The sequence below is a fragment of the Podarcis gaigeae genome (assembly GCF_964106915.1).
Source record: "Podarcis gaigeae genome assembly, chromosome: 1".
NCBI lineage: Eukaryota > Metazoa > Chordata > Lepidosauria > Squamata > Lacertidae > Podarcis > Podarcis gaigeae.
In genome coordinates this window covers 13,897,364-13,924,835 of record NC_139678.1, presented here as the reverse complement: position 1 = coordinate 13,924,835, position 27,472 = coordinate 13,897,364, and the positions used below count along the sequence as shown (strand labels likewise).

General features: G+C 45.4%; 1 protein-coding gene across 2 annotated transcripts in view; it reads left to right on the top strand.

Moving 5' to 3' along the window:
• Window positions 1-21,885, top strand: part of KIF26A (kinesin family member 26A) — a 156,050-nt gene extending 134,165 nt beyond the window's left edge. For both annotated transcript variants that reach the window (XM_083730385.1, XM_083730386.1), the window contains exons 6-16: window positions 1,635-1,844; window positions 4,211-4,304; window positions 6,281-6,543; window positions 6,815-6,998; window positions 7,510-7,669; window positions 8,660-8,822; window positions 9,852-13,155; window positions 15,648-15,838; window positions 16,363-16,383; window positions 18,206-18,356; window positions 19,457-21,885. In XM_083730385.1, the coding sequence (XP_083586511.1) occupies window positions 1,635-1,844; window positions 4,211-4,304; window positions 6,281-6,543; window positions 6,815-6,998; window positions 7,510-7,669; window positions 8,660-8,822; window positions 9,852-13,155; window positions 15,648-15,838; window positions 16,363-16,383; window positions 18,206-18,356; window positions 19,457-19,635 (4,920 nt within the window). In that variant the 3' untranslated portion in view covers window positions 19,636-21,885. The remainder of the gene's footprint in view (window positions 1-1,634; window positions 1,845-4,210; window positions 4,305-6,280; window positions 6,544-6,814; window positions 6,999-7,509; window positions 7,670-8,659; window positions 8,823-9,851; window positions 13,156-15,647; window positions 15,839-16,362; window positions 16,384-18,205; window positions 18,357-19,456) is intronic.
• The last annotated feature ends 5,587 nt before the right edge of the window (window positions 21,886-27,472 follow it).

Sequence of the window (27,472 nt, the reverse complement as noted above, 5' to 3'; positions counted from 1 at the left end):
TCAATGTCTCCGCATAGCTCCATTATTATTTCAGACATCGTATATCACAATGTTTAGCTGGTGATATATCGCAGTGTTGAAAACCTGATACTGCCCAGCCCTGGAGATGAGTTGGAGGAGTAACGACTATCGCAGATACTACCAAGACTGTAGGCTAGTTCACACTTGCATTTGCACAGCTTAATTTCTCCCTGCTTGACAACCATGTGCTTTTAAATGATTGGCAGCTGAGTGTGTGAAGGCTCCATGGAAAAGCACGGCATTTGAAGTGATGTCAGTGCTCTACATACAAGGTTATTTCCATGTTGCCCCGTTCATTCTTGCAAGCCAACACTTGTCACAGTCTTCAGATGATAAATACGCGAACCTCCCTCCATTCTGTTACTTAGGGGAAGGGCCATAGCCCATTGAATAGAACAGAACAGTGTTTCTTGTGCTAGTCCACAGGCCATAGCAGAAGATAGCTCTGTGGTAGAGCATATGCTTTGCATTCAGAAGGTCCCGGGTTCAATATCTGGCATCTCTAGCCAGAGCTGGAAAAGAACCCTGTCAAAAAGCCAATTCCAAGTGGCATAGACAGTGCTATGCTGGGTGGACCAAGCAGCGTTAGAAACTTAAGATATACTGTATAATCTAGGTGCCAAATGGCTCCTTAAACCAGGGTTGCAGTCACCAAAACTGAATGCCTAGTTGTCATTGTGGGGCAGATGGCTTGAAAGCCATATTTTTCAATACAACTTTTGGGTTCCTGAAATTCATTCCGGTTGTGTAGATAAAATACAACAGACAGAATTCTACTGGATGTGTTGTTAGTGTCTGAAAACAGTCCAGATCCATGTATCGCCAGGCATGCACCTCCAGATGGTGGAGAGATCAGACGCCATTCTGGTGCCCTGGCAACTACACTTGGTCGCAAGTGGTCAATAGCTAGGTGCACCCAGTGAATTTTGAATGCTGGCCAACAGTCTGACTTCACTATACGACCATTTCCTGTGTGGGTGGTGAAATTGTTGTTGTTGTTTAGTCGTGTCTGACTCTTCGTGACCCCATGGACCAGAGCACGCCAGGCACTTCTGTCTTCCACTGCCTCCTGCAGTTTGGTCAAACTCATGCTGGTAGCTTCGAAAACACTGACCAACCATCTCGCTATCTGTCGTCCCCTTCTCCTTGTGCCCTCCATCTTTCCCAACATCAGGGTCTTTTCCAGGGAGTCTTCTCTTGGAGCCTCAGCTTGAGGATCTGTCCTTCCAGTGAGCACTCAGGGCTGATTTCCTTCAGAATGGATAGATTTGATCTTCAGCCTTCTTTATGGTCCAGCTCTCACTTCCATACATCACTACTGGGAAAATCATAGCTTTAACTATACAGACCTTTGTTGGCAAGGTGATGTCTCTGCTTTTTAAGATGCTGTCTAGGTTTGTCATTGCTTTTCTCCCAAGAAGCAGGCTTCTTTAAATTTCATGACTGCTCTCACCATCTGCAGTGATCATGGAGCCCAAGAAAGTAAAATCTCTCACTGCCTCCATTTCTTCCCCTTCTATTTGCCAGGAGGTAATGGGCCCAGTGGTCATGATCTTAAGTCTGAGCTCAGTTTTCGTTTGGAGCTAAACCCATGCATTTTTGACGACTTGCAGGTAAAAGTGATGGTGAGAATTTGCCCGTCGCAAGGAACACATGACACATCGGAATCCATGTCGTTTTTGAAGGTGGACCCGCGGAAAAAGCAGATCACACTTTATGACCCATCTACCAGCAGCCTTTCCAATGCTGGCCACCGAAGAGGAGCAGTAGCCGTCCCAAAGATGTTTGCCTTTGATGCTGTATTCCCCCAGGATGCTTCCCAGGTACCAGAACTGAGGATATAATGCTAATAATTTGGGTCGCTGCCGTGGCATTTTAATTTCAGCATGAGAATTCTTCGCAGCTTTCAGGATGAACCCCCCCCCCCTTTGAATTAGTTGGTTTAATTACTGGGAAGGCATGCTAATTAATAGTCAGTTCGCAAGGTCTCACGCTGTTTTAATTTAGCCCAGATGTGAAATTAAGAAGCAATATCTGTGGAGATAATTCTGCTCTATGAATACTTCCCTGCTGTACTTCCTTGTGTTATTTAAAGCAACACACACACACACAACCTGTGAATTGCAGTGGCACAGTTCACAATCACACGCCTCTCTAAGCCTCAGGTTCGGGAGACCATTTATAGATATTTTAGGAGGTATTCCACATCTATCACATCTTCAGGTGTTTAGCTGAGAAGGACACAACAGAGCAGTGGTTTTTATGGTGTGTTTTAAGGGCGTGGATCATGTGAATTCCTAACCATGAAGATAACGGTTTCCAGACTTCAAACTCTTTAGCAACACATGGCTCTAAAGCAATATGCTGGTATTCTAACCCTTTCACTCCACCACTGTTCCTATTGTCCTCCATAAGTTGCAGGAGTAACTGAAAGCCTGTTGTACTCACATTGGCTCCCCACAACAATTTGAAACCTTCATCTCTCAGAGTTATTGTCACGGTATTATTTGTGCAAACCACAGTTTCCCCAACTTAGATGCACGGCAAACTGTGATTTGCTCAAACCAGGAAGTTAGGCTGGGCATCAGGGTGTACATGCAAGGGGAGGGAGGAGGTGGTGCATGAACCCTTGGCCCCAAGTAACTTGGCATTGTCATCCACTTGATTAAGCAGAAGAAGAAGAAAGAGGAATTGGACTAAAGCAGGCATCCCCAAACTTGGCCCTCCAGATGTTTTGGGACTACAACGTCTATCATCCCTAGCTAACAGGACCAGTAGTCAGGGTTGATGGGAATTGTAGTCCCAAAGCATCTGGAGGGTCGAGTTTGGGGATTCCTGGACTAAGGAAATGTGTGGGTATCTGACAGAAGTAGGTTGAGACTAGGGGTAATGGGCCTTCCTCCTCCCCAAATCTCCCTTTGCAGGTTCCATGTATGCCGATGTCTCTCATAGCCATGAAGACCAGAAAAGAAGCTTGAATTAATTTTTTGAATTTGGGATTTGAACGGTGCAAAAAGATTATACTGTAGACTTCTGATTTCTGTCAGTTTCGAAGCTCTGTCAAAACCTCACTTTTTCAAAATGTTAAGCATTTGGCAAGCTTTAGTGTTTGACAGACATCAAAGGAGAGCATCTAGTTCTGCCATGTTATTTGATATCCCGAGACGCAAATGGATTGGAAATGCAAGGCAACCCAAACTTCTCTGGAAGGCTGGAAGTAATGCAAAATGTGCTATAAAGTAGAAGCCAGAATGCAGTAAGAGAGCAAGTGTGAGTTGCACTTCTTTCCCCTGTGCCCTTGTCTGGTTTGAACTGGTGAGGTGTGCGTTTCTGCCATGGGAGAATAGCACACTCCCTTCCCATATTGCTCACAAGTTTCCTAAGTTGCTTGGGAACTTTTCTGTCTAGCAACCAACTAAGTTCAAATTAATAGCAGGTGGCACATACACAACATACTGGGGTTTTCATTCCCTGTTCTCTGTCTGCACACCCCTAACCCTCCAAAACTTGCTTGAAGGTGCATGGTTGTGGGGCTGGAGGGGACAGAAGAGGAGGCTGTGTTGCGTTGGATATGGAGCAATAGTAAGAATATTTTTTCGGGGTGCGGGGACATGACACAAACATCTTCCCCTGTAGACAAAACCCAAAAGTGTAGGGAAAGTTTGCACAAGTAACTCATTCTTCCTCTTTCTCATTATTTCCGTGCATTTGCCAAAATGCTTCCCCCCACCGTGGGTTCCAATGGTTATAGTTCCCATAGCTAAGATAAAACGAGAGAACTTTCAAAATTTTAATTTGAAGCTCCGGAATCCGTCCGCTCATCCCCCCGCCTTCCCTAAGCCAATGTCTGGTGGAGCTCCTTAGCAGTGAAGCTGCTGCTTATTACTAAGAATGCATGGATGAGATATTATATTAGCCCTACGCTTCGATGGAGAGCATCTCCTTTGTTACCGAGGTCATAAAATTGATACTCCATGGGAGCTGGGATAATGGGATACGAAACTATTGTGGGCTTAGATAGTAGCTTTTATTAGAGGGGGCGAAAATGAGATGTAGACACTAAAATAATACGACTAATGCCATGAAATGCGCAACAACATTGTGTTTGGGTTTTTTCTCTCGTGTCAAAGGCATGGGAAAGCACATGCCGATTACATGCTCCGTGACGGGTTTCCAACTTCCCTTCTAGGCTGAGGTTTGTTCCGGAACAGTCGCAGAAGTAATCCAGTCTGTCGTGAATGGTGCAGATGGCTGCATCTTTTGCTTTGGCCATGTCAAGCTTGGTGAGCTCCCAAATTCATTACAGTTAATTACTATGTCAGTCTGGTAATTACATGCTGTCAGCCCTTGGAACAATAAACCTGGAGTATATGAATAGATTAGAATTTCTTTTTAATTAGCTTTGCAAACTTCTTCTGCTTTATTTTTGCATTGGGACCTTAAGGTTCCCCCCACTTTTTCTTTCAATCCATTGGTGGTGGGGGGGGGGGCAGAGGGAAAATTCAGCCACACACACGAAAACATACACACTCGTTGCTTCAGGAACAGCTTTTTTTTCTTTTTTTGGTAGGGAAAGGTGTGATAAAAATCAAAAGATCCATAAGGCTTCAACAAATTAATTGGCTGGGGGGGGGGGGGAGTTAGCCAAGACTGGGAGAAATTAATTGAGTTTAATACCTAAGGATTAATAATGACATACGCGAAAGGTACTTTTTACATCTGTTCTCTCCCATTGTCTCTGTGTTTGGAGTTATCTATAATCCAAGGTAGAGTGGCCCAACCTTTTATACCAAGTGGGCCACTAGAGTACTTTTAGCATGGAACCAGTGGACCGCACACTGTCTTGTCATGCACACGTGAGGTTGGAGGGAAGTGAGGCCAAAATTTTACACCCCTGCCCAGCCCTCAGGTTGCCTGCCCAAAGCTGGCTAAGCTAGGCGCCCAGCTTTAGGAAGGAGGTGCAGGGCTCTGGCAGAGTCCTAAAGCCTTCACATGTCCTTCTCAAAATGGGCAAAGCACCAACTAGCCTTTGGGAAGGAAAAGGGAGCACTCTTGGACCCTGTCAGGGTGCGCAGGGGCCTCAGATGTTGCCAAAGACAACTGAAAAAGGCTTTGAGGGCCGCACATTGGACCACCCTGATATAAGGGCATGTTCGAATAGGGGTATTTTTTTCTGATTCCTGAAAGACAGATGGTTTCTTCTTACAGCCGACTGCCAATCCATCAGCTGCAGAGAGCTGCATGGGCGATATAGTTATGGGTTGTGGAGTTCACGGTCAACCCCCGATCACCACAAAGCGGAGAAATACTTCAGACTCTTAGCCTCCACTTCCAGGTTCAGTGAGGGGAAAATCATTTCACCTCACAGTGTTCCTTGAGGCATCTTGAGTGATGTTGCCTCGTTCTCTCCCCCATCAGCACAGTAATTGACAGGGCGGGCAGCTGTGTTGAAGGCAGGCAGCCACCTTTCCCTTGAGGGTGGACTTCCAGAGGCTGCATGCCAGGGGTCAGTAGGGCCTGAGGTAAAAGTGGGCAAAACAAATGAGGGGAGTCCTAACTTTTGTATAGTTGGCAACATTTCAGTCAGTCGTAAGTTTCTTCACACAGACACATGAATGCATGTCGAGCTCTGATGGTCTTCTGGCGGTTCCCTCAGTGCGAGAAGTGAGGTTACAGGGAACCAGACAGAGGGCCTTCTCGGTAGTGGTGTCCGCCCTGTGGAACGCCCTTCCATCAGATGTCAAGGAAATAAACAACTACCTGAATTTAGAAGACATTTGAAGGCAGCCTCGTTTAGGCACATATTTAATGCTTGATGTTTTATCGTATTTTTAATATTCTGTTGGGAGGCACCCAGAGTGGCTGGGGAAACCGAGCCAGATGGGCAGGGTATAAATATATTATTATTATTATTATTATTATTATTATTATTATTATTATTATCTCTGTCCGTCCTCTCTGGGTGCAGAGGAAGGCCAGTGAGGTGTGTGGCCTGGGTAGAGTCTTAATAGGTGAACAGAGAGGCCTGGCATTTGGCCCCTGGGACTAAGGTTCTCTATGCTGTGAGCTGCACAGGAAGCTCAACACAGGAACCTACAGGGACAAAGAGAGGCAAAATGGAGAACATCCCTCCCCTACTTCTTTCTCTTCAGTAAGAAGAACAGTGCTGATGCGCACACCCGTTGCCTTCCGGAGCAAGACAGCACGGGGGCTACTGCTATGTGCTTGATGATGATAAAATTTCCGCTTTCCCTTCCAGGCAAATCCTACACAATGATTGGAAAGGATAACTCCACCCAAAGTCTCGGCATTGTTCCCTGTGCCATCTCGTGGCTCTTCAAACTAATCAATGAGCGGAAGGAGAAGACCGGCACTCGTTTCTCCATTCGAGTGTCTGCTGTGGAGATCAGTGGGAAAGATGAAAACCTTCAGGATTTGTTAGCTGAAGTAGCCACCGGCAGCCTGCAGGACGGGCAGTCTCCAGGGGTCTATCTGCGCGAGGATCCGATATGCGGAACTCAGGTAAGTGAACTCAGGGCAGTTTTGAAATTCTGGTTTACCCTTGTTCCCTGGTTTATTTATATAAATGTTTTTAAGAATTCCTTTCATCTGACAACAATTCTCACCAATTTTAAAGACGATACTTTTTAATTGCTTTTTCCCCATTTTTAATCCCTAATCCCAGAGTGTACATATTTGCTTCCGTTAGCACCCTTGAGGCTTGGTCTGTTCAGAGAGGGGGGGGGGATCAGTTACCCCGTCTTAATTAGTCGTTTTCTTGTTTATATTCCAGCTTCAAAATCAAAGCGAATTAAGGGCCCCAACAGCAGAGAAGGCTGCTTTCTTCCTCGACGCAGCCCTGGCAGCCAGGAGTACAAGCAAACCCGAGTGCAACGAAGAAGATCGGAGGAATTCGCACATGCTCTTCACCCTCCACATCTATCAGTATCGCATGGAGAAAGGAGGAAAAGGCGGAAGTACGTTGATCTGTCTCACATTTAATTCGTACTGCCTTCGCTTATTTTAGAAGAGTGAATCCATGTGGAACCGGGTTAATATTAGCCAAGAATTCATTTTGCTGGGTTGGGGCAATTGTACGCCTTTGCAGACAGTCCCATCTGCTTGGCCAATGGGATTTTGAATGAAGTTCTCTCCCTTTCTTCTAACAAGCTCTTCCCTTTGACATACCCTTGCACCTTTTCAAGTTGGTTCATGCTGTATGAAAGTAAGCTGAGTTCTTTGGGAGCCGTGACTTAAATACCGACTGCCCATAGAATTTGGTGCATTGGTCAGCTAATTCTGCCTGTTCACTGAAGCTTTACATCCATCCACCCATCACCATTTAATTCCATGATGGATGGCCATCTGTCATGGATGCTTCATCTGAGATTCCTGCATTGCAAGGGGTTGGACTAGATGATTATCTGCCATTCCAGCCAGGGTTGGATCAGCGAGCATTGTGTAAGTGGTGTTGCTGTTGCTTTTCAGTGTCAGGCGGACGCAGCCGTTTACATCTCATTGACCTGGGAAGCTGTGAGAAGGTTCTAAGCAGGAGTCGAGATGGAGGGGGCTCCTTCTGCCTGTCTCTGTCCGCCTTGGGCAGTGTCATTCTGGCCTTAATCAACGATGCCAAACATGTGCCCTACAAGTAAGTGCACTGTTCTACCCATGTGAAACTCGTGGCCTCTGACCTGATTTTAAGATTGCTTTTCAAAGCCTTATCGCCTACCTATAGTCCAGGTCAGATGGTGCCGTAAAGGTGTTACACTGTTGGACGTTACAGCCCCAGATTTAATTACTTCCTTCTCCAAGCAATCAGAAAGGATTCCGCTGTGTCCGGATAATGTCCACATGTAGCTGCTTCCTGTTAGTTCTTTCCCCCGACCCCCCAAGAAAGCCTTTCCCCCAAGTCTCTTGTAAGGCCAGTGTTGTTTTGTTCCTTTTAGTATGAAAGCAGTGTGAAAATAGCACCGGTCTTAACAAAGAATGGGAAGAATTCATAATTTATCTTAGAGACCGCTAGAAGCAAATGAAAACATTAGCAGGCTTACAATAACACTTGTAATGTAGCAGGTACTATGGAGACAATGGAGTTATACATAATACAGATTATTGGGAAAGATGCAGTAGAAAAGGTTTAATAATAGGACCCACGGAGGGGAGGTGGGAAGTCAAGAGATTCGGAGGAATCTGTAAATGTGGATGTGTATGATTGTATTGTTACAGTTTTATACTTGTAAAACCAAATAAAAATTATTTCAAAGAAGGGAAAAAAAGAGAATAGCACAATAAGGCGCATGCTATTTTTATTTTATTGCAAAATTGGGCTGGATTCCTTTCTTCTCCTTGAAGGTTATACGTGAGCATGAGATGGCTCATGCATGGAAAATCTCACACTCGCATATAACCTTAGAAAACAAACACAAGTGAATAAACTATAAGTGGTGCTTAGAAAGCCTAAGGAAAGAATTGTAAGTTATTATAGACACTGAGCCATTGCACTCAGGTCCTGCTTAAAGGCTTCCTATAGCAGCTGGTTGGCCATTGTAAGGATAGGGTGCTGGACTAGACAGGCCTTTGGTCTGCTCCAGCAAAGCTCTTCTCGTGTTCTCATTTGTGTTTCTCTCGTGTTCCCCAGGGACAACAAACTGACCATGCTGCTGAGAGAATCGCTCGGGAACATCAACTGCAGGACGACCATGCTAGCTCACATATCGGATTCCCCGGCTAATTATGCAGAAAGTCTCACAACAATCCAGCTTGCCTCCCGTATCCATAGGATGAGGAAGAAGAAATCCAAGGTTGGTGCGCAAAACCAGCGAAGCAAGAGTTCTCTCCTCTACCTCAGAATTCCTCAACCTAGGTCCCCGTGTGTTAGACTGCAGGTCCCATTTCCCCTGACTATTGGCTTAGCTTGCTAAGGATGATGGGAGTTGTAGTCGAACAACTTCTGGAGACCAAGGGTTGAAGAACAGTGTGGTAGACTATATAAGTCTAGGTTGCCATACTTGACCCAGGGATAATGTCTGCTGTTTTTACACCTCTAAAGAGTGGAAATGGTTTGTGGCAGCCTCATGCCCTGAGTCTGTCTCAAGCATTAACTCATGTATCTTACTTGCCTGATACAAGCTGCAAAGCAACAAGTGCTTTTTTTATTTTTTAAAAATGCAGTAACTCAGTGTCTGTCCCAGCAATAAAATCACTACTCAGAAGGTAGCAGCACAGAAGCAAATCAGATATTGGGATTGCATATGCAGGTGCTATGAAATGTTCCCCACTGAACTTTGCCGTCCCTTTTGTAGGCAGTAGGTGGGTGCACTTGAGGGCTTTTCAAAGGGATGGGAAACTTTACCACCACTTCTGCTCCCAGGAGGCTGCCTCTAACACCCCCTGAAGTTCCCTCGGTATTCTATCCATAAGCTGCCTTGAGTCCTGGTCTGGGAAAAGGCAGACTATAAATAATAACAATAGGATACAACAAGATGATATAGCATCATAATCAGAGAACCTCTTAGTTAATACAACAACCACAAACCAGAAGTTACCAGGATCGGTGCTCCTGCTATGGCAAAACAATGCTGAAGGTCTTTTCAGTTGTGGGCGGCTACGGTTTCTTCGTTGCTTGAATGGACCAAGTGCTCTAAATCTGTTGCAGGGAGCCAAACAAATTTTCTGCAGCATGATTATTTATAAATGTTGCTCATAATTATAGCAGAGAATAAGATTTGGGGCGTGGAACTGCAAATGCCATTGGGTGGGAGGGATATACCTGCCCTGCTTAATGCATTTAATGCGAAAAAATGCATTTTATTGTTTTGTGCAATTGACAGTATGCATCCAGCTCTTCTGGAGGAGAAAGCTCATGTGAAGAGGGCCACATACGAAGACCTCCTCACCTGAGGCCATTTCATCCAAGGACTGTAGCTCTTGACCCTGACATTCCTGTGCTGAACCTTTCCAACGAGACCGATTATTCCTCAAGCAGCGAACAGTCCTGCGACACAGTCATCTACGTGGGTCCCAACGGTGCAGCTTTGTCGGACCGGGAGCTGACAGATAACGAAGGCCCCCCAGAGTTTGTTCCCATCATCCCTTCCCTGAATAAGAAAAGAAACAAGGACACCCCTGGCCTTGCAAAGAGCTCTGACAAAGACCTTTTTAAGTGCAACACTTTCGCAGAGCTGCAGGAGCGGCTGGAATGCATTGACGGAAGCGAAGAGCCTGCCAAGTTCCTTGGTGGAGAAGCCCCTGGCACGTCTTGCGGTGGCACCGTCCCGGCGAGTACAGAAAGCGAACAGTCCAAACCAAAACCACCGTCTCCTCCTGGGGGGTTTAAAAAACCAGCCTTGCAGGAAACGGGGCCTCCCAAAAAAGGACACAGCCTTTACTTCCAGCGCAATGGCAGCTGCCCTGAGAAGAAGGCCCCTCCTGCGAAGATGGAACACGCCAAACAGCAAGCCAAGCCTGAAGGCAAGAGAGCAGACTCGGACGGAGAGAAGGAGGACTCCTATATGTTGCCGGCATGTAATACCGCTAAGGATCAAGAGCCAAGCCAAGCCGTCGCTGAGCCGGTTGTGAAAGAGAAATCTTTGTATGCCAAGAGGCCGTTGCCCAGCCCTGCACCCCCACCCCCTCAGCAGCAGCAGGAGTCTCCAATGAGGACCAAGCAAACGTACCTGAAGTTTGACCACTGTAACGCAATCAGGACGCCGCCCGTGGGGATGAGCAAGCAAGCGGGTAGCGAATCTGAATCTAACCCTGAAGAAGGAACATTTTCGGCAACCAGCAACACAGAGCACCAAGGAGATGGCCTAGAGGTCCATAGGTTCCGGTCATCTTTCCGAAGCAAGTGCTTCGACCGGGATATCCTGACGACGACGGTGACGTTGCAGCAGCCTGTGGAGCTCAACGGGGAAGATGAGCTTGTCTTCACGGTTGTTGAGGAGTTGTCCATCAGTGGGATCTTGGATAACGGGAGGCCTGCCAGCATCATCAGCTTCAACAGCGACTGCTCCCTGCAGGCCCTTGCCTCTGGATCCAGGCCAGTTAGTATCATCAGCAGTATAAATGATGAGTTTGATGCTTATACCTCCCAGGCAAGTGCCACCGGTGTCAACATTGATATCGTCGTGCCTTTTGCTGAAGACCCGTTCTCGAGCAGTAGCAGACGTTCCTCCATCAGCTCGTGGCTAAGCGAAGTCAGCATCTGTACAATTGAGAGCGATGGCTGCCGGTCCGGCGATGGTTTTCTTGCCCAGTCCTCTTACAGCTGCAGCAAGTCTGAGGAGCCCTTTATCATGGGTTCTCCCAACGCTCCTGTTCCCTTGCAAGCCGCTCTAAACGACAGCGGCTTCTGCTTTTCGGAGCCGGAGAGCAAGAGCATGATTTCCATCAGAGCATCACCAGGGGTCAACAGGAGTCCTCAGAACTGCGACGTAACCAAAGCATCTCAGACAGAAAGTGCTCTTTGCATCACCGACCAGCCAGCGTACGCTAAGCCTTCCAGCTCTCAAAACACAATGGTGATAGAAACGATACACTCCAGTCTTCCCCGGAGAACAAAAGCTACCTCATCCCCAACCCACAACAACAGCACCCTCAGCTGTAAGGAACTGCAGAAACCACGTGTGATGTTTGAAGACCCCTGGCTGGTTCGTACAGGTGATCATTTGGAAGCAGACTCGCTGGTATCTCCAAACTCTCCCATGCTCAGCGCTGAGAAGCAGTCGGCGAAGACTGCCCAACATTTAGATGGCACAGCTAGGCCAACAAAATCCCAGACAATGCTTGCTTGTTCACAGAGGGTTGTCGATGGTTGTGAAATGGCCTGCAAAATGTCCAGCGGAGCGGCTAAAAAACCCGATGCCGTCACAAAAATGCCACAGCTCAGGAGAGGTGCTACAACACTGGGTGTGGTTCCTGTGTCGCACAGCAGCGGTGCGGCTGCAGAAGCTATGAGCAGGGGAAGTTGTGAAGCTGTTTTTGCCACCGGAAGCCTGAAAAAGAAAACCCTACAGCAAAAATCCAGCATGTTGCCCAGGCCAAGTGGGACAATACCTCCAGCACCCCCCGTGCGTAAATCAAGCCTCGAGCAGAAAAATGGCGGGATACAGAACGGTGGGGGGAAGGCCACTACATCGAAGAACGAGGACGAGTTTGATTTGCGATTGAGAGCTGGGTTGTGCGCTACCGAAAACAGTGGCGGCAGAGGCAACCTTAAGGCAGACCACTCCTTGCCCAAAGCGACATCTAGTTTGAAGGCAAAGGCATCCAAAAATGAAGCTGTCCATCGATATGGGAGCCACATGTCCCTCGAGAGGTGCGACAGCCTGACGTCAGTCGGATCGAAAGCCAACCTGAGTAGGGAAAATGGTAGCATTGGGAATGGCAGGAATGGCCGGATGGTTCCAAGGCTTGGAGTTCCCCCTGTCCCTTCTGGCTTGACATCGCCTCCATCGCTCACCACACCTTTGCCCGGCAAAAACAGCCAGGCCAAAGGTGCCGCAAGCCAGAAGACACCGGCCAACGGGAATAAGAGCCGCAGCCTTTCGGCCAGCGGGTCCAAGTCTTTGAGCTCCTCTGTGAAATCGTTGGCTCCGTCTGTTGGGAAGACCTCCAGCATCCCCTTGAGTGGGAAAGCCGTGCCGCGGTCTCTGCAAGGCGTAAGCAGCAAGCCGGGTCGAGGAACCATCATGGGGACCAAACAGGCCATCAGGGCAGCCAACAGCCGTGTGAACGAGCTGGCATCGGGCAGTTCGGTCAAGATGAGCCACTTCCGGGTGTCGACGGACTCCGACAGCGGCAACGACAGCGGGATTAATCTGAGCGACGAGAAGTCGCAGGTCCCGGTGCTGCCGTCTCCGTACAGCAAGATAACTGCCCCAAGGCGGCCTCAGCGCTACAGCAGCGGGCACGGGAGCGACAACAGCAGCGTCCTGAGTGGGGAGCTGCCCCCAGCAATGGGCCGGACGGCTCTTTTCTACCACAGTGGTGGCAGCAGCGGCTACGAAAGCATGATCCGTGACAGCGAAGCTACCGGCAGTGCATCCTCGGCGCACGATTCCATGAGCGAAAGTGGCATGTCTTCGCCTGGTCGCATGAGAAGTTTGAAATCCCCAAAGAAAAGATCAACAGGTAAGGAAAGGAGCTGGGGGGACGGGCACACAACTATTCTAATGTGAACATTCCCATTTCCTTGGATTTAAATGGTTCCCTTGCACATTACTCCAGATGCGTTGCTTGAAGCAGGAAACTGGAACCAAGCACCGGGTGGGGGCAGTGGTCTGGATTGGGACCTCCACGTGTCAGGGGGAGAGGTTTAACATTTCTCTTTCTTGGAACTAGCCTGTAAAAAAAAAAAAAGTTATATTGATGCCTGAGGCAGGTTGTCCCCCCATCACTGTTTATTTTGCAAGGAGCTCATTTTTCCATGATCGCAGCGGGGGAAGGGGTGGGGGTTTAACCTCCTCATGCACAATGGTCCCAATCAGATCAGGGCTCTCATTGTTTTAATTAAGGGGGGGGGGGCACAACTTCCCTGAGATTGTTTCAGCTTTGCTTTGCAACCCAAATAGCCTGTTTTCTGCCCTTCATCCCCATCTAAGGCTGTGGTTTTTGAGGCGTGGCCGGGAAGGAATCCTTCAAATTCACCATACTTTTAAAAACTATTCCTTTTAAGATGCCGTGCTTCGTTTCAGAATTTAATTCGTCTCTTTGCACAACTCTGATTGGCAGGTCCCCCAGTGAAAGAAAATAAGATATAAAAGAATTTTTTTTCAAGAAAAAAAAGAATGCACTAAACTTTGTGATTAATGCTGCTAATTAGCTACAAACCTAAGGCTTTCATTAGTTTTACAATGCATTTAGACAATCAACTGAAATTAGAAATAGATTGGAGATTCACTTGTTTAATCAGTTCCAAGTGGCTTCGTCTCATATAAGTGTTTACTTTGACTAGCATCCCCTCCAACTTCTGGAAGAAATGAGTAAGAGATTATCTAGTTTGATAGTGGACAAGCCAAGTTAGAGAGCAGTTCATTCAGGGCTCATTTTGCTAAAGTAGCTTTTTCCCCCTGAAGCGTGTCTTGCTAAAGTAGCTTTTGATTTTTCAGGTGGTGGCAACAGACATTTTCACTATGAGTACTAACAAACAAACAAAAAACGAACGCTATGACAACAGTAATAACAATATCAACTTTCCTTCTCCACCCAACCCCTCAAATGGTTTACAAGTATAAGATCATTTACAGTAGTCCATTATGCATTGCCAAATTAAACACCTCCACTCTTCACACTGTATTGGGCTTGCCCAAAGGGGCCCTCCAACTACCTGGAGATGATTTTGGAAGGGCGCAGAATCCTTCAATGGAGTAAACAGGCTTTCCCTAAGCAGAGAGATACAATTGGGTACAGTCTTAGATATTGAATTAATCACATGTTTATTGTCATTGGAAACACCAGACGGTGAAAATGTTAGCATTTTCAGAAATTTCAAACTAAGAAAACTGAGAGATTGAGTTCCTGTTCATGTCAAATCAGGCCCTTTGAATTGCATTATCAAAATAACAAAGGCCACCCACTTTTGTGGTGCTCTCCATCTTTCTTCTACCTGCCCCTGGCAGGTTAGTAAACATTGGACCTTTTTGCCCCTCATGATGATGAATGGGAGTGGGCAGGAACTGATGCAGTGGTACCCAATTTCACAACTCATGAAAGGTTGTGAATGGCACCATTAGTGCCCTAATATGTATGTTTATACACACAAACACATATATTACAGTGTGTGTGTGTGTGTGTGTGTCTGTGTCTGTGTCTGTGTCTGTGTGTATGTGTATCTATCATGGTATGTTTCCTGGCCTCAGTGACCAATTTGCTTCATTGTAGAGCAATCAGTTTAAAGACCTGGCTGCAGCTGTTCTCTTTTCATAGCACATCAACCTCTTAAGTCTCTCCCACAAATCAATATTAACAGCTGTGTAAGGTTGCACACATATTGAGAAGGTATTACTGGCTGATGGATTTGAATTTGCTTTTGCCCCAGGAAACGCTTTCTAAAGTCTTGCCTTTTTTTTAAAAAATGACAAACAGTTCCTTTTCTCAATTGGAATTGTCGTCTTGTCAATAAATTACTGCTTAACTTTTGGAGTGCTTAGAGCTTTGGCACTCCTATACATTCTGATGTTGCTCTGCGTTTTAGGGTTTTTTTTGGGGGGGTGGGGGGTGGGCAAGGTGACTAATCCCAACAGCATAATGCTTTGTATGGTTGCTCAGAAGTGAGCCCATTTTGTTCAAGTGGACTTAATTCTCTGGGATCGTGGCTATGTTCATCTAGATAGCAATGCATTTATTATAGAGCAGGAGATTCTTAATCTCAGGGTCATGCGTTGGAGCCCCACGTTGGGCAAAAGATTCCTGCATTGCAGGGGGTTGAACTTGATGACCCTCACAGTCCCTTCCAAAGCTAAAATATGATTTTTATAACTATTAACTGTCTGCAGGTGGATGTAAGCTGCCTGCTTGTCTGGCTTGGAATGCTTATGGATTTGCTAGATGAAAAATGCAAAAAAAAAAAAAAAAAAAAAAGCTCCATGTTTTGCTTTGCCCCCCTTTTTCTGAAATCATCTCAGGTTTCCAGCGCCGTCGACTGATTCCAGCTCCTCTTCCAGATTCTGCGTCCCTGGGGAGAAAGCAGAGTGTCACCGGCCAGTGGGTTGATCTACCACCCTTGCCGGGCACTTTGAAAGAGCCATTTGAAATTAAAGTTTATGAGATTGATGATGTGGAACGATTACAGCGGCACAGACAAGAGGAAACTGAGGTCAGCACATATTTTACGGTAACTCCGGACAATTTAAACGGTACAGCATTCAAGGCAGGGTTGTTGCTCTAAATCTCACGCATGGCATTAGGGGAGAATGGAATGCAATTAAAGCGCTTTCGTTATCCTTTTATAATTTTTTTTTAAAAAATTCATATGTTGGGGTACCATGCCCATAGAAAATAATTGCTGTCTGCCATTAATTGTGTTTAACGTAGCTGATGGAGTGAGTGGAGAATATCAATTAATATGTTACGAGAAGGCTTTATAATCATTGCCTGCTTGATGAAATTTTATGGGCTTTCTTCACCAAAGGGTCATTAACTCTTTATGTTAATGGCATAAAGCATCCCGGTTAGGATTCTGTTAAATTCAAGATGTTGTGAGTTTAATTTACTTGTAATTGGGAAAACAATTCAGTTAATTCTGAGTTGGTGACAGGGATTGCAGTCATTTGTCTGGTGCCATTTTCACCCCCTAATACAAAAAAAAGGGTAACTTCTCCTTTTTTCTTCTACCAACAGCCTTTCCAGGATGTTGAAAAGGTAAGTCATATCTTTGGATCTTCCTTATACCGACCAAAACAACCAAAACAGAATTTCCAATTGCTGTGTTTGCTAAGGAATGCCAAGTGAAGAGGACGAGTTGTAGCCAACCCACTTCTATTCAGAGTCAGACCCATTGGGAATTAATGGACCTAAAGCAGGCACGTCCATAAATTTCAATGGGTCTACCTTGAGTATGGGTAGTATTGGATACAACCTGATGTAATTTAGCTTGTCCCCACAGTTATTGTTCTTACAGATCATTTAGAGAGAGGGGGTGTCTCTAATCTCAGGCTTGCAGTCTCTTACAACAACAGCAACAAGAGAGAACCCTTAGGGTGAGTAGAAAGTGGGGAGCATTTGCATCAAAGACGAGGTAGGCAGGAAGAGTGTGTGCACATAGCAACATGGAGCATTTCTCCTGGAGATGCCAAATCAGGGATGTGCTCATGTGAGTCTCAGCCCTTCCCCCTGCTTTTCTTCTGCAACACATCCCTCCTCCCAATCCCATAACCCCACATTCAGATATGAATCTGCATTTCCCAATCAAATGGAGAAAAGCACCTGGGGTAAGATGCTGCAGAGGAAACAAGGAGTGTGTGGGAAGGGTTAAGCAAGCACATGCACGTCCTCCCCCCCCCCCCCTGCAGATATTCTAGTCCAGTCCTTCTTTGCATGTCAATATATTACTGGGCTGGGTTCAAGGCACTTGTGTTGAAATACAAAGCCCTGAACAACTTGAGTCCAGGGTTCCTTAAGGTCCACTCTGAGCCCTGACATCCCAGCTTGATCACAGGGGAGTGCTTGTTGTTGTTTAGTCGTTTAGTCGTGTCGACTCTCCATGACCCCATGGACCAGAGCATGCCAGGCACTCCTGTCTTCCACTGCCTCCTGCTGTTTAGTCAAACTCACGTTGGTAGCTTCGAGAACACTGTCCAACCATCTCGTCCTCTGCTGTCCCCTTCTCCTTGTGCCCTCAATCTTTCCCAACATCAGGCTCTTTTCCAGGGAGTCTTCTCTTCTCATGAGGTGGCCAAAGTATTGGAGCCTCAGCTTCAGGATCTGTCCTTTCAGTGAGCACTCAGGGCTGATTTCCTTAAGAGTGGATACGTTTGATCTTCTTGCAGTCCATGGGACTCTCAAGAGTCTCCTCCAGCACCAATGGGTTCTTAGCTGTCCCCAGTGTTACAAAGGCCCGACTGGCATCAAATAGAAGCTGAGCACTTAGCATCACCAATGTCATGCTGTGGGATATCATTCCAGCAGTGATTCCGTAGGCATCATGGCTTTTGTACTTGAAGGCATCTCTTGAAGACCTTCTTATTCCAACAGGCCTATGAAGCTGTTTAAACTTCATTGATTCTCCTTGATATTTTATATGACTTGGCACTATATATATAGAGAGAGAGAGAGAGAGGCACAAGGATGGATTGGGAATCTTGCCCATTCAGATTTTGCAGCCTTCCTTTCCTTTACTAAAACATATTTACTCTTTTGCAGTGGTGAGGAAACCATTTCTGTTCGTAACGGCTGAAATTTAAGAGTTTCGTAGGGAAGTACATTAGCTGGGAGAGTGGCAGTAAATGCCTTAAGTGCTCATAGCATGTTGCTTTTATTAGATTAGCATCCATGGAAGTCCACTTCCAGAAAGGGTAGCAGGGAGGGAGAAAACCCCTCTGCTGTTTAATGTTCTGTGCTTGTGCTGCACAACAGTGGTTGAAGCGGAATGATAAGGGCAATAGGTTTTTGTGGGGCTTTTTTGGAGAGTAGCAGGCAGATGGCCAGCGAAATTAACAAATCGGTAATTTTCATCTCCCTGAAGGGCCTGATATATTTTAATACCAAGCTGAAAATCCTGGAGAGGCGCCACCAGCGGATTAGAGAAGTGAAAGCAAAGCATGAGTTCTTGAAAGATGAGTTGGAGGAAACAAAGTGTAGGTTGATGTTGGATCCAAGCAAGTGGAAAGGAGAATGTAAGTATTTCCCAGCAAGTCGCGATAAAGATTCTGTGTGTAGATGATGCAGAAATACAGACTAGGGGTGAGCAAATCTGCCAGTTTCTTCTGGTTCCTCATTTTCCCAGTCGTAAGTTCAGTTCACCCCATTTCTGCATCAGTTTGTGGCTTTGCGACATGATTTTCGCTTTGTAACCAATCAGTATTTTCTGATGGTTTTAATGGTGCTTCCCCCCCAGTTATGAATGTTTTGACTGAATTGTACTTTGTATGTGTTGCATGCCGCCTTGATTTGATTTCATGAAAAGTGTGGATCATGGAACACTTCAGGAAATAAATAAAATAAACGATAATAGGCAGAGCTAAATAGACCAGTAGCCTGAGTCTGTGTAGCTTCCTGTGTCCCTAACATGTATCAGTGCCAGTGTGGACTTTAGGGTGGAACTGGGTTCTCACTGTGACAAATGGATGTTGCCTCCCACAAATGGCATGTTTTGCGTAAGTTGATAGAAGCTCTTAAGAATAGTAGAAGAGCCTGCCAAATTGTGCCAGTGGCTGGACACTCTATCCTGTTCTTGCAGTGGCGAACCCAAATAGATGCCTGTGGGAATTCTGAAAGCAGGAACTGAGTGCGCCAGGCCACTCCCCTCTAGCGAGTCCTAGCAACTGGGATTTCTAGATTGGTTAGAAGTTGGATGCATTTCCTTAACCAGTTGCTTGCTACCAGAATAGCGGTTGTCAAACAAAACAACCATATCCCCTACACAGACAATCATGTCTCACTGGAGTGGCTATTCCTCTGAACAAGAAGATCAGGACATAGTTGTTACTATGCCCTCCTTCCCCACCATAAAAATAGTGGAAGAGGGTGGCCAGCTCATCACAGGAGATGCAAGAGAGGCTATCGCCAGACTCTGCAAACTCCTGATGCAATTGTGTGGTACGTCACAGTGAGGGGAGCATTGCTTGAAGCCAGCATGATGCAACTGCTGCTCACCTGTGACATTTGCCAGGTGAACAGCTTCAACAGGGTTGATTCCGAGAGAGACTGCTGTTTGGATAACAAAGCCGCTTTTTTATGCTAACTCTCTTTATGCTAACTCTCTTTATGCTAACAGTCGAGGTTGACCCTGATCTCGACAAGGAGTCGCAAGATTACCTGGAGGCATTGGAACAAGTGACTGAGGAACTGGAGCAGTGTGTGAATCTGTGCAAGTCGCACGTCATGATAGTCACCTGCTTTGACATTGGGGTGATCTGTGACACCCAGGATGGAGTGCGGGAAGTGGAAGTTTGAAGGCGGGTCTGCAAAGGGACGTAAGCAGGAGGAGCCAAACTTTCAAAAGATGGGCAGCGGTGGTGGTTGAAGTATTGGAAAGCGGAGGTGGAAACATGAAGACTTAACGCGACAAAGAATGTTCTCGGAGCCTGGAGGAATTAGAATGTTCTAAACCTTTATGGTGCCTCAGCAACCTATGAAATGTACAAAGATCAACTTGATTTTCTAATAGAGGAAAGCAGAAAAAAAAGTCTATTAGGAACCAACTCTATTTGCAAAGCGAAGTGCCTTTACTGTTCATTGTTGACTTGTTTTTTCGATTTTGTATTTGTTGCTAGAATTGAAACCAGCAAACCTAAACAGACCATAAAATGTATTCCTATGAAATATTTTATACTGTATAGTGTAATTTATGACTATATGTAAAAAACAAAAATTGTAGCGAAAGCAATAAGTAAATTATGTTTTCATACCTGAATTTGCCTCCTTGTTTCATGGAAAAGCTGGTTTATGTAGCAGAACAACAACAACAAAAAATAATTGTATTATAATTGCTTTTTCATGGTTTAGGATTCGAGATATTTTTATGAACATTTATCTATTGGAAAGGTGTATTATGAAATTCCAAATAGCCTGGTTTGTATTCATTTTTTGTACTCTTCCTTTTGCAGATCACGAGGAACATGTTTTTTAATTCCACGTTTTGTATACAAATAGTAGGGCTGAACTGTTTGGTTGCTTAGTCGGTTGGAACAATCGATTAAAAACCTTGCAATTGATTAAAAGGTGCCTCCTGATTCATCGAAGGGAAGATTTGTAAAATGCTGTTTAAACTTGTTTTGAATACAGATACTTGGCAAAAGATGTGGATGGCAGGCACCCTCACAAGGGAGAGAGTTCTCCCCGTTCTCTCATTCAAGAAGGCAGGAATTCCTCTTCCAAGCTGCAACACACATGTGTGTAATTTTTCGAGGGACGTACACTTCCCCCTGCTTTGAAACCACTGTTTTTATTTGTCATTCAAGTGTACGTGGTTTTAGCCCATTAATTAATTATCTGATCAAAGGGCTGAAAACTCAGTTAATCAACTTAGCCTAAAGCCACTTACTCTAGAATGGCCCATTTGGGGCCTATTTGGGAAGAGTTAAAGCAAGAGTAAGTTGGAAGAGCCTTGGTAAGCAAGGGCCAACCTATGCCTTATAACACGCATTAAACACCTGCATTAAAACTGCAACAGCTTTTTCCTAATCAAGGCTTAGGATTGGGTAGTTTTCAACAGAGAAGCAGCCGCAGGGGAAGGTGCTTAACCCCTTCCCTACCTGCTGCTTTTTTAGGAAAGCAGCGGGTGGATGTGGGTTAAGCACTCTATCCAGCCATTTCTGTGCTGGGAATTGCCTAAGGTGGCTTTGAGTAGGGGGGAAAAGCAGCTACTGAGTCATTAATGCAGACATTTTGTTGCGTAATGTGTAGTTTGGCCCTCACTTTGATAATGGACCTCATTCATCACAGATCCCCTTTTCTAGGATTTCTTGACCCAGGGGGCTGGCATCACAAGGCCCCACATGTTGTATCCATCACAGTAAGCCTTTTCATTGGAAAAGGTGCCTGTACCCCCCAAATGATGATCCTACCACATGACATTGGGGTGCCAGGTGGTTAATCTGGCCTGTTGGATTTGACGTTGCCAGTGCCTGCCTTAATGTAATCTAACCTGAGAAAGTCTGTAAACAACACTGTGGCTTTTTCCCCTCTCTCTTTCTCTTTCTGAGAGCAGGAATTAAGAATTATGTTTATTACCAAAATCACAAGGAAATGAGGTTTTAATAAAAAAAAGGTCTTCTTTTTCTTTTTTAAAGTAAATATTAAGTTAGGTCCATATTTTTGTATAGTTTTGACAATAAATATAGCATTTGCATTTTATGAACTTTTAAAGGCAGATATATCTTTTTACAGTTTTTTCTAAGGAAGGCAAACTCTCAGGATTCTTTCTATACATGCTGCATGAATCTTGTGCTTTTTTTTGTTTTTGGAAGGGAACCATTTTTAAGGTTGATAGAACTGTTGATAAAACTGTTGCCAAACAAAAATAAAACTTTCAAAATGGTTTGATAGTGTATGTAATAATGGCATTTCATAAGGAACCATATTTTCTGATCATCTTGCTTTGTATGGGGTTGGTTTTTTTCCGCCCAAAATCCTTTGTATAAATGTATACTATAATGGCTTGCTTCAGCTTTTCCATGTGAATAAAAATATGCATCTATTGTTTACGTGTGTCCCGAGTTCAGTGACTGGGTACTATTCTGTCCAGGGCTGCCTCCATGATGGGGAAACCCAGCCAGATGGGTGGGGTATAAATAATAATAATAATAATAATAATAATAATAATAATAATAATAATAATAAATATTGAGTGGGCTCCTTCCTCTGTTAGTTGCTACTGACAGGCTTACCTTGAAAGGGAAGGTAGACGCCATTTTAAAAACCCCACAATGCCCCAGAGCACAGCTGTGTCAGGGGCATTGTGGGAAATTTAAATGACTACACCCAATACAGTTCAGAGCTGTGAGAGCTTTATTTTGTTTTGGCTCCCAGTACATTCCAAGCACAATTCAAAGTGTTGGTGCTGACCTTTAAAGCCCTAAACAGCCTCGGCCCAGTATACCTAAAGGAGCATCTCCACCCCCATCGTTCAGCCCGGACACTGAGATCCAGCACTGAGGGTCTTCTGATGGTTCCCTCACTGCGAGAAGTGAGGTTACAGGGAACTAGGCAGAGGGCCTTTTCGGTGGTGGCGCCCGCCCTATGGAACGCCCTCCCATCAGACGTCAAGGAAATAAACAACTCTCTGACTTTTAGAAGACATCTGAAGGCAGCCCTGTTTAGGGAAGTTTTTAACGTCTGATGTTTAAATGTATTTGTAATCTTTTGTTGAAAACTGCCCAGAGTGGCTGGAGAAAGTGTCAGCGATTGTCCTTGCTGCAACACCAGGAGTTGCCCAGCGATGTCAAGCGTTGTAGTTAAGATACTTCTGTGCCACCTAGAAGCCTTGATTTTGTACATGGACCCATGTATCAACAGAGCCTAAATTCCGGGATCAGCAAACACCCTCCTCCCTTCACCTCAAACAATCCTCTTGGGGGTTAGTGAGGATTTTTTGAAACAAGTTTTATAACAAGATTTAGAACACAATTACAATATTTTACTTGCAGTTTAAAGAACAGAGTAGAGCATCCTCATAACTGCATTGGAGGGGTTTGATCTCTTAGGACGTGGACAGGAAACAGCCCCAAGGGCCAAACGCATCTTGCTAAGCTGCTCTGTTTGGCCCTCAGGATTCTTGCCAGGCCATATTCCTTCCCCAGCGAAAACTGTAACAACAAGAAAAACCCTTCTCCCTTACCAACCCTGTTTCATATCTTTCTTGAGGGTTTCGGCCTGGCTTGAATGTGTCCTTGAATTCTGATAATGCTGTGTGTGTGTGTGTGTGTGTGTGTGTGTGTGTGTGTGTGTGTGTAAAAACTAGCCTACTGTACTAAGGTAAAAAAGTCCCCCCCCCAAACTTGCTCCCCCCCTTTTGCCTCTTGTCCAACCCACCACTGGCAGGTAGGCCCCAGAAGGGAATGTATGATACCGTATTTTTCGCTCCATAAGACGCACCTGACCATAAGATGCACCTAGTTTTTAGAGGGGGAAAGCAAGAAAAATAATCTGAGAGCATGTAAGTGGCTCTCACTTTTCTTGCTTTAAACCTTTTCGTCCCTCCTCCCGCTTTGCTGAGAAGCCAGCAGAGCAAGAGCGATAGCTGCGCAGAGCCTCTTCTCCTGCTGGCCCAGCAAAGCTGGATGAGGGACGAAAGGGAGCCCTTGCTGCCTTTTCTGGAAGGTGTGGGAAAGGACAGAGGTCAGCCCGTCAGTCCCTTCTCCCTCCTCGGGGGGAAAAGCCAGCAAGAGTCGCACACATGCTCTGCACAGCTCTTTAAAGGGAGCGCTGAGCAGAGCCTCCCGCCTGCATTTGAAATAGGGTAATCTATTGAAGGTATGCCCTGGCAGCATTGATGCAAATAAAATTGGTGAGTTGGCCCACCTCCATCCATTGCTCCTACTGCATTTGGAACTTTTACACCTGAACCAAAAGCCCAAAATGATGTCCATGGTTATTTCCCCCTGCTCTGTTAGGACTGCAGCTTTCATAGAACCGTAGATCTGAAAAGTTGGGACCCCAAAGGGCCATCTAGTTGAAGCCCCTGGAATGTAGGAATCGCAGCCAAAGGATCCCTGACAGATGGCCACCTGACCTCTGTTTAGAAACCTCCAATGATGGAGAATGTTATGTAGTGAAGTTTCACCCTGGGCCAGCAGGGGGATACTGTATATAGTTTTCACTCAGGTCTGTAGATAGTTTTCCCTCAGGTCCGCGTCAGTTATTTTAGGCGGGAACTCTGGGCTGTTGTTGTTACAATGTTGACAGCCGGCTGCCTATAAAAGCAGGCCGGCTGAGCTGTTTGCAGTCAGTTCTATTCCAGCTTACGAAATAAAGAGCTATTTGGAGAAATCGCTGGTCGTCGGCTATGTCAACCCACAACTTAACAGAGAAGCCGTCACATTCAGAGAGAGTCCGCTTCTTTTGATCGATATCCTACAGGATTCCTCTTCAACTATTCAGGCCACTCCTGAATGTGCATACAGTGACGGCAGTACGATCTGCATCCGTCGCAGGTTCATTAGCAAATGTTTATTTGTACATGCACTAGCAATGATCCAAACAGCTAAACATTTCATCTCCTATCTCAGGTGTAGAACTCGTGTTTCTCACAGGTAAAACCAGGGGACCTTAGGCCACTTTCACGAGAAAATATCAGTAATTCCCAGCTGGTTATGCCAAGCGTAGCCTCCATCGGCCACCATTTTGTGACTAGCTCTGCCCTCACACCGCCATTTTGTGACAGGTGGGCCTTAGGAATTTTCATCCGGCTCAAGTGGGCCCTGGAGGTAGAAGTATGAGAATCCCTGGAGTGGGTAGGAAATGTCATCGGTGTGTCCACCCCCCAAATTTAATGGCTAGTCAAACTGCAGAGGGCCTGGAGCAACTTCAGGAGGACCCCCTTGTTCAGCGGAGCCTTGTTTCCTCATCGCTTTTCCTCCGATCCAGAGGCCTGCACCTCAGCCTGGGACGTGAGATTGCAATCGGCTTAGACAAGCTGTCAGAAGGAAAGTGGATGGAACAGCCTCAAGAGGACATTGGAAAATTAAAACTATGTAATTTTAACTTTTAATGGATTTAATCTTCTCCTCATTCTATATTTTATTTGAATTATTCACTATACGGGGTTTAATTATGCATGCCTACCCAGAGGCATTTTGTGCATTTAAAATAAAAAATAAACAACCACAGGACAGTATAGACCAGAAGAAGAATTCCCGTTAGATATTGGAAATTGCTCTCATTCCCAGACATCTGCAAAAAGCTTAGCTGACTTGGGGTCCTCAGTACCACTCCCTCTTCAGTTTATAGCAGGGCCGCTTCACAAATTACATTTGTTTTATCTATACACGCATGGTGTTCAAGCTGCACACATCAAAATGTAAAAATGTGCAGGTATCAAATATATCCTATGCAAAAACAGAAGTGTGTCTGGCACCTTCAATGTATAGATTTCATTGTATGTTGAAGATGCATCTCTAAAACCTGAAATAATATATTTTCAAGACCCACCCTGTTCTTGTGATTGTTGTCTGTTTTAAACTATTTTTAATACTGAAATTTAAATTGTTCTATGATGAAGGCGGAGATAATAATAATAATAATAATAATAGTTATTATTATTTACAAAGATGGAAATTATGCAGGGAGATGGGATTGGCTGCAGATTCTTGTTGAACATAGACCTTGTGACATACTAGAAACGAAGGGCTGACCTTCCCTGACCACCCATATTCATGGCTCTGAAATGGGGAGGCCAATTTGTTTTCCTCCTAGGTTGAAGGGGAAGATGAAATGATTTGGGGTGATTTGGGGTGGAGATGGAGTGCTTTACATATTACAGCAGCTGTGGCACTGTTGTGTACTGATCAATGGCCTCAGCAGTATGGGGTGTTTGAGGTGACATCCTGGATGGCTCTGTGCAGGGCTCAGGCCAGAGACTACATAAGAGCAGAGCTCAAATGTTGTTTCAGCAGCATGGCGGTGAGGTGAGGCTTCAGTGGCACCTTGGACAGTTCCAAGCAGGGCTGAGGTTGGAGTATGTGCAGAGCTCAACTGTTGTTTCAGCGGCAGCCTTCTTCAGATGAACGATGCCTTTTGATATGTGCAACCTTACTCTAGTCTCCTTGAGAAATTATGCGGCGGCGGCAGCGGGAGGCCCCATTAGCTAAAGTGGTACCTCAGGTTAAGAACAGTTTCAGGTTAAGAATGGATCTCCAGAATGAATTAAGTTCTTAACCCAAGGTACCACTGTACAGGACTATGGATGGTGCTTTGGAGTCAGGTAACTGAATCCTCTGTGGCCTACCTCCAAAGGAACAGCGTGTGAACTGGCAGAGCATGATGGAGTGCTTAGATTTATCTCTTGTTGATCAGGCATTAGGAAGCCAGCATGGCCAATGGTCAGAGGTACTGGGAACTGAATCCAACATCATTTAGATTGGGCATAGGCAAACTCAGCCCTCCAGCTGTTTGGGGACTACAATTCCCATCATCCCTGACCACTGGTCCTGTTAGCTAGGGATGATGGGAGTTGTAGTCCCAAAACATCTGGAGGGCCGAGTTTGCCTATACCTGATTTAGACGGTCATGGTCTCCGATTTACTTCATACAGCAGAATGCATCCATGTCCTTTGCTTCATAAAAGTTTATATTGCCAGTGATGAATGAATTGGCTAGAGCGTGCTACAAGAAGATAGACTATAGGTTTTTTTAATGCTTTAGAGCAGTGGTGGCCAAACATGGCCCTCCAGCTGTTTTGGGACTACAACTCCCATCATCCCTAGCTAACAGGACCAGTGGTCAGGGGTGATGGGAATTCTAGTCTCAAAACAGCTGGAGGGCCATGTTTGGCTACCTCTGCTTTAGAGGAACAATCTGAACTTCCAGCTGTTTTCTGTGGAATTCTTACGGACTCTCCATCTATAAACATAAATTCCAATTATTTGTCTTTTTGTAACCATACCATTATTTGCAGAGATAGCAATTACTCAGAAGGTAAACAGCCCAAATTACAAAATCGTTATACACAAGGCTATCAGTTAAAAGAGATCAATCCAGGTGGTTGTTGTTGTTTTTTAAGCTTACCAGACCCTACCACAAAGAAAGATGGATCAATTGGCAGATATCTGTGAATGAGGCAGTGCATCTTGGGAAATCCAAAAGGGTTGAAGCAGAGCTGGCTCTCCTACTGGACAGCAGGAAGGACAATATGTTGAGGGCCATGTTAGAAAATCAGGAGTTGTAAATGTAGACTCAAGGACAAGATGTAGAGTCAAGCAGATAGATGGCCTCATGGGCAGATTTGCCTTGGCAGACGATCCCCAATTCATGTTTGACTCATTAGCACAAGAGTTGGGTAGCCCTGTAGCCCTCCAAATGTCTCTGGACTACAACTCCCATCATTTCTGACCATTGACCATTGATGGGAATTGGAGTGCGACAACAGAAGAAGGTGCACAGGCTCCCCACCCTGCCATAAGGCTTACAGAAGCACCCCTCCTCTCTCTCTTCCATTTTAACAACTTGGGAGCTGTTGATCCCCAAGTGGACATGGAGTTCTCTGATGGAGAATTTTCAGAACCTTCACCAAATCATGGTTCCTAGGAGTTTGGGGTAGTAGTTCAATGTAAATAAAATGATACCAAACCCC